Source organism: Drosophila kikkawai, chromosome 2L, assembly GCF_030179895.1.
Source record: "Drosophila kikkawai strain 14028-0561.14 chromosome 2L, DkikHiC1v2, whole genome shotgun sequence".
Taxonomy (NCBI): Eukaryota; Metazoa; Arthropoda; class Insecta; order Diptera; family Drosophilidae; genus Drosophila; species Drosophila kikkawai.
In genome coordinates this window covers 18,249,192-18,262,024 of record NC_091728.1, presented here as the reverse complement: position 1 = coordinate 18,262,024, position 12,833 = coordinate 18,249,192, and the positions used below count along the sequence as shown (strand labels likewise).

The 12,833-nt window shown below is 38.8% G+C and overlaps 2 protein-coding genes across 2 annotated transcripts; one reads left to right on the top strand and one right to left on the bottom strand.

The window, feature by feature from the left end:
• Window positions 1–105: 105 nt before the first annotated feature.
• On the top strand, window positions 106–4,412 carry yellow-b (L-dopachrome tautomerase yellow-b). The gene is made up of 3 exons (XM_017170564.3): window positions 106–161; window positions 1,646–1,926; window positions 3,046–4,412. The coding sequence occupies exons 2-3, from the start codon at window positions 1,662–1,664 to the stop codon at window positions 4,134–4,136; spliced, it is 1,356 nt and encodes a 451-aa protein (XP_017026053.1). The 5' UTR covers window positions 106–161; window positions 1,646–1,661; the 3' UTR covers window positions 4,137–4,412.
• Window positions 4,413–4,476: 64 nt separating this feature from the next.
• Window positions 4,477–6,243, bottom strand: ppk17 (pickpocket 17). The gene is made up of 8 exons (XM_017170051.1): window positions 6,010–6,243; window positions 5,743–5,896; window positions 5,479–5,682; window positions 5,268–5,416; window positions 5,086–5,216; window positions 4,879–5,029; window positions 4,691–4,804; window positions 4,477–4,635 (listed from the first exon to the last, which is right to left on the bottom strand). Exons 1-8 carry the CDS (start codon window positions 6,241–6,243, stop codon window positions 4,477–4,479), a joined length of 1,296 nt encoding a protein of 431 aa, XP_017025540.1.
• Between the last annotated feature and the right edge of the window lie 6,590 nt (window positions 6,244–12,833).

Below are 12,833 nucleotides of genomic sequence, written 5' to 3'. Positions count from 1 at the left end.
GTCGGATTCCAAGAGAGCGGCGTGGGGAGAGCAGGCAGCCAGTACTCACGCCATCCCAGGCCTCGACTTGACTGGCGGCTCAACGGACTTTTAGTTTCGTTTCGAGCTTCGACTCTGCCGGTTGTGAGGCGGCTGTTTTCGTGCGTGATCTTTGTGAAAAGGTGTGTTAAGTGCCGACTCGAGCGGTTGACATTTGGTACAGATTTGTCCAACAATTCGGAAATAAAGCTAACTCACTGGCCATAAAACCGAAGCCAGGGCCAGACAAAAGATTCAAGACACAAACTTTGATCGACTGAACTCCATTCAAACTCGCCTGAATTCAAGTCAGCCAAGTGACAAGGTTTGCATAACTGGAGTTGGCCAAAAAGAGCCCCTCCTCTAATGGTCGTCTACCTGACTGCAAAAATAAAGTGTACACAAAAAGACTAAATAAACAAAAGTAACGTGTTAAGTAATAAAAAATACAAATAGGAAAAGTGGTGGAAAAACCCATTTAAACAATATTTTAGACAGCAATTACGTTGTGCAGCTAAAACCGATCCAAAGCTATTAATAACCAAACAAAATCTGTACCTAGACACGCCCACACTCAAAACTGAAAAGCCATAATTAAGGAAAGGGCTTTTAAAGCTGACTCACTTTGAAAATTCAACCGAAAAACCGAATTTTGAGCAATGCCCAGATCATAAATAAAGTTTATTAGATGGAACAATCAAAGAGAATGGCGGTCAGACAAAGTGCTCATCGAAATGCTAATGTCTGAATGACGAGACCCAACTTGAATTCGGAGGATGAGGTCGAGTGTTTGAGGCACGAAGATACCATGACGTTACGACGATACTCTAAAAATAAAAGATTGAGTGAGGTGCGAGTCGTCTTGAATGGCGGTGAAGAGGGAGAAAGGTCTCTGATGCTTATAGTCAATATTCACGTTGAGTCCCCCCTGGAAACCATACCCGCTGGAAGGGTGCAGAAAACATCGTCATGCGTCCAATCTTGCTGGTTAGATAATGTATACCTCAAGACTCGCTTTTAAGCCGAAACACAAAACAAAAATAAAAATGTTTGTGGTTTGGCAACTTAGCCAGAACCTGGCCGGCTCGAAGCATACTAAAGACAACTTTCAAATAGCCGAGTGAACCAAAGACATACTGTATGAGTCATAAAGAGGAGAACAAAGTGGCCAAGAGTACAGCGGCGGGGGCTGGACCAAGTGACAAGATTGAGAGACCATTAAATCGGCCCATACAGGAAAACAAATGGCAAAATATGTGGAATATTGACAATCGCCACCGAATTGTAGAAAAAATAAAATAAACATATTTTGGCGTGAAGATATCTGAATCGATATTAATAATTTTGATATAACAACAGATATATATTCTGGTTTTGGGAAATATAAAATATTATATAACATGAAACATGGCAAATATTTAAACTTGTTCAGTAAAAATTAGCGGATAAGAAAACATTGATTTGAAGTTTCTATCTTTAATTTACTTAAACAAAATTTTGATTTTTTTGAGTGTCGCCTGATCTGGTTAAATTTATGGCTTGGACAAGGCCGTTGCGGCTTAACGGAAGCTTAACTGAGTGGGCCAGCAGCTTATTTTAATTGATCTTTGTCTATTTTGTCTTGCAGGTAATAGATTAGAGTCATGTTGCGTGCCAGTCTGGGACTGCTCCTCCTGTGGGCACTGGCTGCCCAGGGAAACGATAATCTCCGCGTGGCCTACGAATGGCGGGAGATGGACTTCAAGTACGCCAGTCCGGACCAGAGGTGGTCGGCCATCGAACGCGGCGAGTTCAAGCCGGCCAATGTGATACCCTTCGGCCTGGAGGTGGCCGGTCATCGCCTCTTCGTCACCCTGCCCAGATGGCGGGCCGGAGTGCCGGCCTCGCTGGGATACCTTGATCTTAATGGTGAGCGCATGAGTTGCACGGCTGCAGCTGCCACAACTATGTATATAATTACCCCGGCGGTTGCACTGTGTTATGTGTGCCAAGAACTGATCTGGGATCTCGAGTCTCGGATCTCGGATCTCATAGTTTGGGTATTGTTTTCGTGGCGTCTGGTCTCGGAATTGTCTGATCAACTTGACCATCCAAACAATTCCGTTTCCTTTCGCACTTGGGGCAATTAGCATAGTAATTTCGCTCGCCGCCGTCATTAACTGTCTGCCTGATGCCTGAGAACAGTCGTACACCGCAAATCGGTGCGCACTGCGTCTATATATTCCAAGAGCTTTGCGTGGAGGCTGTAAAGTGCACAATAAACACTCACATTTGGTCATAGCAAGTGCACAGACTGAATTAAAGGCTACGAAATGCTTTGCTGCGATTGAGATCAGTCTATAAAGTGGAGTATTTATGGGCAGCCGCTCTATTTATCAGTTTAAATGAATTAAAGTTAAAATAAACTTAATTTAAATGATATTTTAACTTTGATACTCCATTAAATTGTTCCTGAAATGCTTATATTTTAATCATGAAGTATAACTGAAAGGTCTTTAATGAGTAATTGTTTGCTTTATAGTTTTTTAAATGTATCAAAAGTAATAAATAACATTAGCATATTCTTGTATAAGATCCAGGTGCCATTAATACAGTTGTTTTACCTTTTACCGCCTCACCCAAGAAAGCATGTGGGAAGCTGTCTTAACCACAACTCAATCCCAGCCAGTTAATCAGTATGGACATTTCAAAATGCAAAGCTTCAGTGCAATCAGGTAAACAGATTGACGATTACTCATCAGCAGCTGCCGGCCAATGAACACCCAAAAATTGTCAAGACTCCAATTAGCGTCATCTAAGCGAGAAGCAATGCAAATGACCAAAAGCTAAATAAAATGTAAACAAATAAAGTGATTGTTGATGCGAGGTCAGTAAACTTCCTAAACAATAGAGGCGTTTTTAAACCTGATTTCGATTTCATTTTATATCATACATATGTACTTGATATATTGGGATATATATTCATAAAAAATATGAATTAAAATAATTTATATAATTAATATATAATATAACCTTTCCTCTCCACAGACACTTCCAGTAAGATGCCCGCTCTGAAGCCCTTCCCTAGCTGGCAGGCTCATAGTCAGCTGGAAACAGAACCGGAGTTGGTCTCTCCTTTCCGTGTGAAAGCCGATCGATGTGGCCGACTCTGGGTGCTGGACTCTCGTATCTCCGGGGTTTTGGACAAGACCAGAATATATGGAGCACCTCAGCTGCTGGTCTACGATTTGCACAATGACGATCTGCTGAGACGACACGTTCTTCCCGCCGATCAGGTGAAGCAGGCCTCTCTGTTTGCCAATCTGGCGGTGGAGGATTCTGACTGCGAGAACAGCTTCGCCTACGCTGCGGATCTGGGCAATCCTGGCCTGGTGGTGTACTCATGGAAGGACCAGGAGTCGTGGCGAGTCCAGCATCACTTCTTCCACCCGGATCCATTGGCCGGTAACTTCAGCATCAATGGCATTGATTTCCAGTGGGACGATGGCCTGTACGGTCTGACTCTCTCAAAGCCCTTGGAGTCGGGCTACTCCACACTGTACTTCCACCCACTTTGCTCGACCATGGAGTTTACTGTGGATACGGGAATACTGCGAAACAAAACCCTGGCCACATCACCTGAGATTTATCGCGAGTTCAAAGTCCTGGGCTCCAGAGGAAGCAATACCCAGGCTGGGGCTGAGTTCCTGGACCCTGACACGGGTGTCCTTTTCTACACTCTGCCCAATCTCAATGAAGTGGCCTGTTGGCGCACAGCCACTGATTTTACCCACAACTCCCAGAGCCGCATCTACATGAGCAACGAGTATTTGGTGTTCCCAAGTGACGTCAAGGTGGACGACCAGAAACGCCTGTGGGTCCTGTCCAATCAGCTGCCCGTGTTCATTTACGATGAGCTTTACGCCGGTTCCATTAATTTCCGAATTCTAACTGCTAGCGTCAAGGAGGCCATCGAGAATACCGCCTGCGAAATCAGAACCTCCCCTCTGCCGGATATAATTAACAAGTTTGGTGACATTCTCAACACCAACATTAATTTGAAGACAACTTCGGGAGCTTCCCTCTTGGGAGTGAGCTCTCTAGTTGGTCTTAGTTTGCTGATGAGCTTAAGAATCTAGGTCTAAGTATCGTAACACACACTCAAATTAAATATTTTCAGATTTTCATTAGTTTGAAATAGTCTTTTAAGAAAACAAAAATAGTAGTTGGCAATTGTTACAAGTTTTATAAAGATATTTCAGATTTTTTGGAAGTGAAAAAATATAAAGTAACGTTAAATGTTTCTAAAATATACGAAATACATTTATTTGAGTGCAGTTGTATTGTAAGAAGTTATAGGCTAAGAAAATTGTAACGTTGTTTGTATGTAATGTTGATTAAATGTAAGAAGTGAATTTGATTAGTTTTCTTGATACTTCTCACTGGAAATGTAAAGACCAAGCCAGCTTGGTTCTTGCCTTAATATCTAGATTTCTTCTTTGGCTTTTTGTATGCGATGGCTATATCGATGGTCTCATCGCTGGTCTGGGACTGTCCATCCTCGGAGCTTTTGTCCTTTAATTCCTGCTCCTTCTGCTGCATCTTCTTAATAAAGCCGCCGCAGAAGAAAAGAGTCAGCTGAAATTGTAAGATGAGTCAGCTTTTCCTTCTAATATTTCACCACTATACGTACATGCTCTAATATGCCAATCAACCCCAAGACGGAAAGACCAAGCAGAAACCCCAGGGAACCACCCACATCCGCTATAAACTGCGTAGTGTCATAGCTGGGACGCTCTTCGATCATCTGGCAAGGGAAAGGGAAACGTAAACGAGTTCAATCAATGTTCGATGCATCATCATTTGCTCGACTCCACCTACCGATATCAGTTTGGTTGTGTAGTATATATAGATTAGGGTGCGCGGCTCTGGCTGGTTGAAGGCCTTGCGGTTCTGAATGAAGGTGGTGTAGATCCTCGACTGGCAGGGCTGAATGCAATCACAATCAAAGTCGTCCTCGTTCTCATACACTCTGAAAAAATACAATCTTTATGAATACAAAACCTCACGATGCAAATGTAGTCGTACTCTTTATAATCCGAAATTAATTGCCTCATGGAGAGGGTATCATTGCAGTGTTCGGTCTCAATTTCATGCATCCAGGGTCCCGAACACTGCATGTTATCAGCCAAATCCTTCCAAATGCAATGCTCACCACACTGAAAGGATTTATGTTTATTAATCAATTTAGGATTTAATTACAGATGTACCTTTAAGTCACTGTAACCCTCTTCACTGGAACAGGCTTCTTCTCGGGTCTGGACATTGTTGAAATACTGGGATTGCAGCTTTATCTCAATTTCCTCGTTGACACTAACGAACACGTATTCCACTCGTCCGGAACCCTTCATATTGATTTCTTGAAGGGTAAACTTACCTTATTTTAAATACAACTCACTTAAAAATTTAAATCAAATTCACCTGTAAAGTTTTCCTTTTTTTCATGAATAAAGACATGCCATCCTGCACTGCCCGTATCCACATCACTGGTGGAAGTGGTGACTCGGGAATGGTCTAGCAGTAGAGAGTAACCCACTGCTTTGGAGACCCTCTTGGTGGGCTCCTTGGGCCGAAGGGTATAGCACCGACCCATATAGAAGTGCAAACTGCTGTTCATATCCAAGTCTGCATCAAATCAATATTCTTTGTAATACTAATGACTAGAACAAGTAAATAATTTCCTACTATTTGCATTGCCATTGAGCCCGTACATGATGAAAGTGTCGGACATGTCGTGGGTGCCATTTTCAAAGAATTCGTCCAGGGAAACCTCTCCAAATGGATAGTTCATCCAGCAGGTTGCATATTTTGGATGGGGACAGTAACCGCCAGAGATAGTCTAAAAGTGTACGTTAAAATCCAATTACCTAGGTGTTTTTGTCTTAAAACCGTATGAATCTTAATGGGATCGCTTTCAATTTGATTAAGTTATAATCCTTTCCTTCCACTCACAGTTAGCACCTCCTCCCTGTAAGGAGGTTCCCGGCATATGGTAACCGCTGGCATTTCAATGGTCTCGTTTAGGTTGTAATAAGAGTGCGTGGAGATGGGAGGGTCGTGGAGCTTGTAGAAGCACTCGTAGAGCTGGACAATGACCACGATGCAGCAGACGAAGAGCACCAGGTAGCGGATGAGTTTGGCTGGATCGCGAAAGATCCAGGCTCGCGTTTCCGACCAGTAACCCATGGCGTGCGGAAAGTGAAACTCGAGTGAGGTCGCCATATCCGAATTTCTGTCATGGCTATGCGACTAGTATCTTTTGGGGATCGCGCCTGCGAATATTCTCACAGTTGGTCAAGATAAGCGTAATATTGATTTACGCCCCATGGAGTGGAGAGTGTAGTCCCCAGATAAAGCCCCATCCAGCCATCGTGTCGAATCCCAAGTAGCTCCTCCATCGAGCCTTGTGCTGGGCCCTGTTTATGCCCGTCCGCTGTTTGCAAAACACTGTAGTAGAGCGAATCTAAGCGTAACATTACCAAAACATGTTGTTTATAATTGTTTATGCCTGGTGCAGATAGATACGGTGTATCTATAGTATTTCTATCTGCAGCTGAAATCAGCGCCATGGTAACCAATTTATGGTTATATTGTTTACTCACTGCCTGCCAGTCTGTTGGCTGCATTTCCAGACGCAATCTTCAGGCATTCTTTATGGGGGATCAATCGTATCGGTTATTTAACTCTGTTCAATGGAATAACTACAGGACTACAGTGGAGGATTAGTTATATATGTTCAGTGTAGTTTCCTTAAACATTAATTTAAATTTGTAGTATTTGTACAGGAGATATCTAATCCGGAATTTTAAAGCATCCAAAAAATTATTTTGGAATTTAAAAACTCGCTATAAAGGAACCCCTCATTCGCAAAATAAAATATTAGTCAACAAATGTGTCAAAAGAATTAAAGATTTGGAAAACAGAATATTAACATTAAATTTAATTAATAAAATAATTATGGGACTTCCCTTAAACATAAATATAACAATCTATTAATTGGTAAACTTTTGGTAAGGAATTTCTGTAAAATAATAATATTGAAAGGAGTCCTCTAATAATTTCCAATTTAAAAATCTGTGAAATTCCATAGGCTGTGGAGTTTCATATAAGTATAAAAAACCTCCATTTGTCTAGAGAAAAAAGACAATCAAACCAATTCGAAATAATAGTAATACAATTAAATTTTAATGTTATAAGAAAATACCAGAAGAAATTAAACAAGTTTCTCAATATCAATATTATCATATCATTTTAACAAAAAACTATTTTTCTAAGATCTCACGTTTTCTCGAATTAGTGGTAAACCTTATTTAAAATAAAAATTGTATATAATACCCCCATTGGCTATACCTTAGCTATCAGCGAAAGGCAACTCGCACGGGCATAGTTTGACCTTACTTCTAAAACGATGCAAACACCTAGCAAATACGCAGCCATTAGCGCTTTATGTACCATATTATGTACAGGGAAACTATATAAACATATCGATATATATAGCTAAAGCTTTTCGGCCACAAAAACATATGAAAGACGGGCCAAACAATGCGTGGCTGATCCAGGCTGTTCGAGCAGTAGAATTGCCCGAGAGACATTCCTTAGTTGTGACGTTAAATCAGAGCAGCAGAAACATCGCCTATATATCCAAGACAAACTATATACTCGCTGTACATGCTGGGAAAGTCAAAGCTGAAAAAGAGCAACAGCAAAAATAACAACAAAAAGCGAAGAACTAATAAACAAAAAGAAACTTGCGACTAAAAATAGACAAATTGAAACATTTCATGAGATGAAAACACCAACACAACTTGGACATGAACGTGCTGACGAGCACGGGCAAAGGAAAAAATAAAAAGAAACAGATACACAGAAAAAAATATATATAAAATGTTTTCAATTGATTTTTGAGTTTACTGGTTTCTAGAAACTAAGAAACATTAAAACAAATAACCCGGTCAACAGCCAATAACCAAATTTCAAAGGTTTCTACAAATAAAAGAAAATAACTATAATATCTTTATAATATCAATAAATATTAGATTATATAGATATATATTTTAAATTAAATTAAACATTTGAAATTGTAAACTTAATCGATGTTTTAGTGTAGAGAGATACAGATACAATCGGGCGAGATGCTGTTGTATCTGTGAGATATGTTGACGGACTTGTCGGTCCACACGGCGTATGCGTATTCGTATAGCTAGTGCCCAGGACGCAGTCACCCAGTATTCATCCGTATCTGTGTATCTAGTAAATCTCAGATACTCTCGTATACACACACACAGCGGCTGACTAGAGCGAGTAGAGACCGTTTGCTTGTGTTGAACTTCTTCGCAACTAAATAGCTTTTGTTTTAAATTTAGACCACAGCGGCGGCTATATTAAACGCATATGAAATGTTTTTTAGATTCAGTAGGTAGCTAGCAAGGTATATAGAAAATCCACCGTATACAGAACTAGTATTAGTACCTACACCAGATATGTGTTAAAGCTTCAGCAACTCTACCTGACATTTTAATATTCTAGCAATGCTTTCTTTAGGCTTGATTGCTTCAAATCGGGGGATACACTTGGTTTTTAAAATTCTTATTTAGGCATTACATTTAATAAAAAATATATATATATATTTCAGACCCTTTCAGCCACATATATATTTGTATATAATCGGCTTGATAGGCAGCACAATTTCTGGTACGGCCCACAGAATATGTATGTGATGTTCCTTCGATTTTTTGTGTGGAGTATGAAATATGTTTTAAAAATACATTTTGCTTGTCGCTCATAAATTTCTAAAAACAAAAATCGAAAAATACTCTTACATTCGGCTCGGTACTGACTCATTTCCATGTTGCCTATGTGGCTGTACATGATTAATCAGAGCACATACACACATGGCTGTTTTTGCACCTCCTCCTGCTTTTTGAAATTGGAAAATATTCTCATTTCCCATTTTCACTCATCATTAATAAAAGTCTCGACGCTATATAGACTTCGATTATTGCAATTCGCTGCAGTTGAGTTCTACGACGGCTATATAGTAGATTCTTTGGATGACTGCCGGGGGCACTTGGCTGCAGTCGGTTTAATTGGGTGACAAATGCCTACAGAAATAATTTTTAATGCTCCACACATCAGTGACTAATACTAAATGATTCGATTTGATTGCCTAATTAATAAACGATAGATGGCATCTACCAATAGCCATGAGTTCACTCATATAGCCATCCGCCACAGATTGGATTTGCATTATGCGTGTGCGGTTTCCAATTGAGCCGAGGCAATTAATCATTTCGGACCACACGAGTCCACATCAACACCCAGCCGAGGGCTGGAAAACGTATTTCTCTTTGTACATATATTGCCAAAATTAGGGGGTCTAAACAAAATGCTTTATTTGATAAATAAACATTTTGGATGGGAAATGAATTTGGCTTCCAAAACATGCTAAGCCTAATGGAAAAGGTAATTTCAAAAATGATATCATGCTGTTAACGATCCTTGGGATTTGTATGATAGTTTTATAAGAATATAAATACATTTTATTAATCATATTTAACTAAAAATGTTATTTTTAAATATTTATTCAGCTGTTACTTAAGTTGTTCAAATAAAGAAAATGAATATAATAAATAAAGACAGATAAAATAAATAATAATAATATAGGAACTATATTTTGATTTATTTATTTGACAAGTTAATATATTTTTTATAATTATTTTTGTTGTATTTAACTACAAATTATTAAGCTAGACTACATTAATTTTAAAGCTCATCTGTTTCTTAATCTTTCATGATATTTCTGTGTAAATTGGAGGTCATTCCTAATACTTTTTGGAAAATGGTTGTAAGATTATTTGACATTGTTCATTTATTTCTAAATTGTTTTCCCACATCTCTGCCAAGCGAATGATCCATCATTTCCTGCAGCTTAACAAAACTTAGAGTCCCGAGTCCCATTGCGCATCCATGGCTATATTCGTTGTGCTAGTATATTGACTCAAGGATTGACAGTTGCAAGTGCAAAATGTCAGGCATCCCTTCCATCGTTCCACTCTGCAAAGAATTTCCGAGACATGCAATTACCAGATATTCTGTAGGATAGCCAGACCCACAATTACATAACCCACACGTAATGCAGGAAGTATTCATTCATTTGTCATGCCAGGCATTACACACAGCCCCAGAGGAGCGGCGCATGGGCACATGTGCTACCTGGCTACGTTGCCCGTTCCTCTTTCTATATTCCTTCCCTGCCAGAGAGATCGGTGGGCTATTGGGTGTGGGCATGGGAAGACGCCTCGCCTCGCCTCGGATCGGTGCACCCGACGAGATCCAATGCAGAGGCCGCCGAGTGCACGACGTTGACCGACGATCGGCCATCGAGGATTGCGGCTTGGGGATTGGGGAGCCGACGATGGATATTTTTATATCGACAATTTGGATGGGTTCCAATGCATTTAGACGAGAGTTATCTATAGAATATGTATGTATTTTGGTCACGGTTGCCGTTTTTAAAACATTTTCATTCTATGTGTACCAATTGCTTGTGCAGAATTTTTCGGGAATACCATTCGAGAAATATTTCGAGCAGGGTAGCTGATATCTCGATACAAAACCGATTGGTTGGGATATCATAAAGCATTTTCTGTTATATTAAAGTTAATAACCTTTTAGATTTAATAATATAGTACTTGTCCTAAAAATGGTACCTGAGATATATTATAAGAATATCCATTTTTGTTGGTTTTTTTTATTCTAACAGTTTCTTTTTTAATAGAGAGGATAAAAAGTGCATTAAATTATTACCTATATAACTTATAAAAATTAAATAAATGAAATACAATAAAAATAAATTTAGCTTGCACATTTTTATGTTCATTTATTTTTTCCCACTTATTTTTTTTAATAAAGTGCATAAAAAAACTTATTAATGAACGTTACCCTTTTTTGATCGATAAGGGGATTTTTTTTAGTTTTGGAAATAAAAAAACTTTTATTTATTCAATTTATTTATTTTAGAAATATGTTCCTGATGTCAAGAAAATAAATGATGTATTAAAATATTAGTTTATTTACTAATGGAAATAAATAAATAATAAAAAATATCGTAGAAACGTACCTTTTCTTGCTGAGCTTTTTGCTATGTTTACTATTATTTTAATAATGCCATAGAAACATATAAATAAAAGCATTAATTTTGTATAGTAAATTATATTTTTCTATTAGATATATTAATTAGAATCTGTTTGTTAAAAATTTCTGTTTATAAAAATTTAATTAAATGAATTGTATTAATATTTAATTAACTAGAATGGATAGCTTAGGTAATGGAAGATTATTTTAAATTTCTCCAAATTATTAATGAATTTTTTTTATTTATCCGAGTCAGTGAAATATGGGTCAACTTCTCAGCTTAGCCGTTGTGAAAATAATTATTGAGATTTTCGCCGATAATTATGATTTATGATCTGTCGTGCCATATAGAAAGCCCATTTGCAGCTGATCTACTAACCGACTTGGGGAATGGACTCTACGCCTTCCCTGTGATCTGCGCCCCCTGCCTTTTGTGCCTCGCCCTCCCCCGTGAAAAGTCTATTCAAAGTGCCGCCCATTTGGCATGCACTACGCTCTGAGATCAGTGGGTTTGATGGCTTTCGGTGGCGGCGCAGGTGAGGAGGAGGACCTTGCATAGCGCAGTGTGGCGGCAGCTTCGAAATAGCCCATTGCAAGCAATAATTGTTGCTGCCTCGTGTAGACAAGCGGCACCCCCTTTTAGACCATTTCACCCCCTTTCGATGCCCCCAAGAATCAACATTTAGAGGGAGGCCGCCCGTGCCAAAAAAAATACAAGAAGCAAATACAAGAATTAGCATCTTGACACTAAAATGCAGAAATTGCTTTGCGTCAATGACTCAAAACCAAAATGTGTTTTTGCTTTTTAATAAAATTTGAACTAGAAGAATGGATTCGCTGTTTGCCGTTTTTTCGACAGGTTCTACAAGGATGCCATATATGTTTTCCTTTTTTTGTGGTTGGTAGAACCATCTAGAAGTGGTAAGAACAGCAACCCACCGGGTGACCCATTATTTATGGCCACTAAATGTTTATTCTGTATAAATATTAAACACATGTATTGTATGCGAATTTCCACAGACTAACTTATTGCCCTGTTTAAATGAAAAATAAATCCTAAAATAATATTGGGTCTTTTGCAAAATGTGTTTGCTCTTGTTGTTTCCTTTTAAAATTGTGATGCTCTTCTAGTTTTTCGGTTGGCCTGCGATGTTTCTTGTCGACAATGTCACAGATTTTGTTTCAGCGTAAGAACATCAGCCAGAGCACCCAACAAAAGTTATGATAATTTTATATGTGAGAAAAGAATCGAGAGCAGAGCAGCACCCTGAGCCCATAGAATAAGTATTCAGTTCTGGGGCAAAAGATACTCACACTTGATGAGAACTGAAACTTTTTCAAACTATAAATATTCCCAAAAATGTTTGAAAGTTTTTTTTGTTCAGAATTTATGCGTTGTTGCTTTTTGCATATTTTTTTTGGGTCCGCTTTATTTTGTTGTTTGTTAATTTTCAAATATTTTGAGCGCTTCAGGTTATTATGAAAAGAATTTCTCGTATCCCTTGCAGTGGGTGTATTCTAATAATTTTCTTCTGATTTCACAGAATTCTTTTTTTGAGCTTGCCACATTCTGCCAAATGCCAAAAATTTAGCGTACTGTAATTTTGTAATTTGGATGAAAATTATGAATAATTTTTGTGTCG

Coding starts and splice junctions, on each gene's coding strand:
- yellow-b (XM_017170564.3), top strand. CDS start 1,662: ATGTTGCGTGCCAGTCTGGGACTGCTCCTCCTGTGGGCACTGGCTGCC. Junction 1,927..3,045: donor GGGATACCTTGATCTTAATG/GTGAGCGCATGA, acceptor TCCTCTCCACAG/ACACTTCCAGTAAGATGCCC.
- ppk17 (XM_017170051.1), bottom strand. CDS start 6,243: ATGGGTTACTGGTCGGAAACGCGAGCCTGGATCTTTCGCGATCCAGCC. Junction 5,683..5,742: donor GCTCAATGGCAATGCAAATA/GTAGGAAATTAT, acceptor GATTTGATGCAG/ACTTGGATATGAACAGCAGT. Junction 4,805..4,878: donor ACACAACCAAACTGATATCG/GTAGGTGGAGTC, acceptor TTCCCTTGCCAG/ATGATCGAAGAGCGTCCCAG.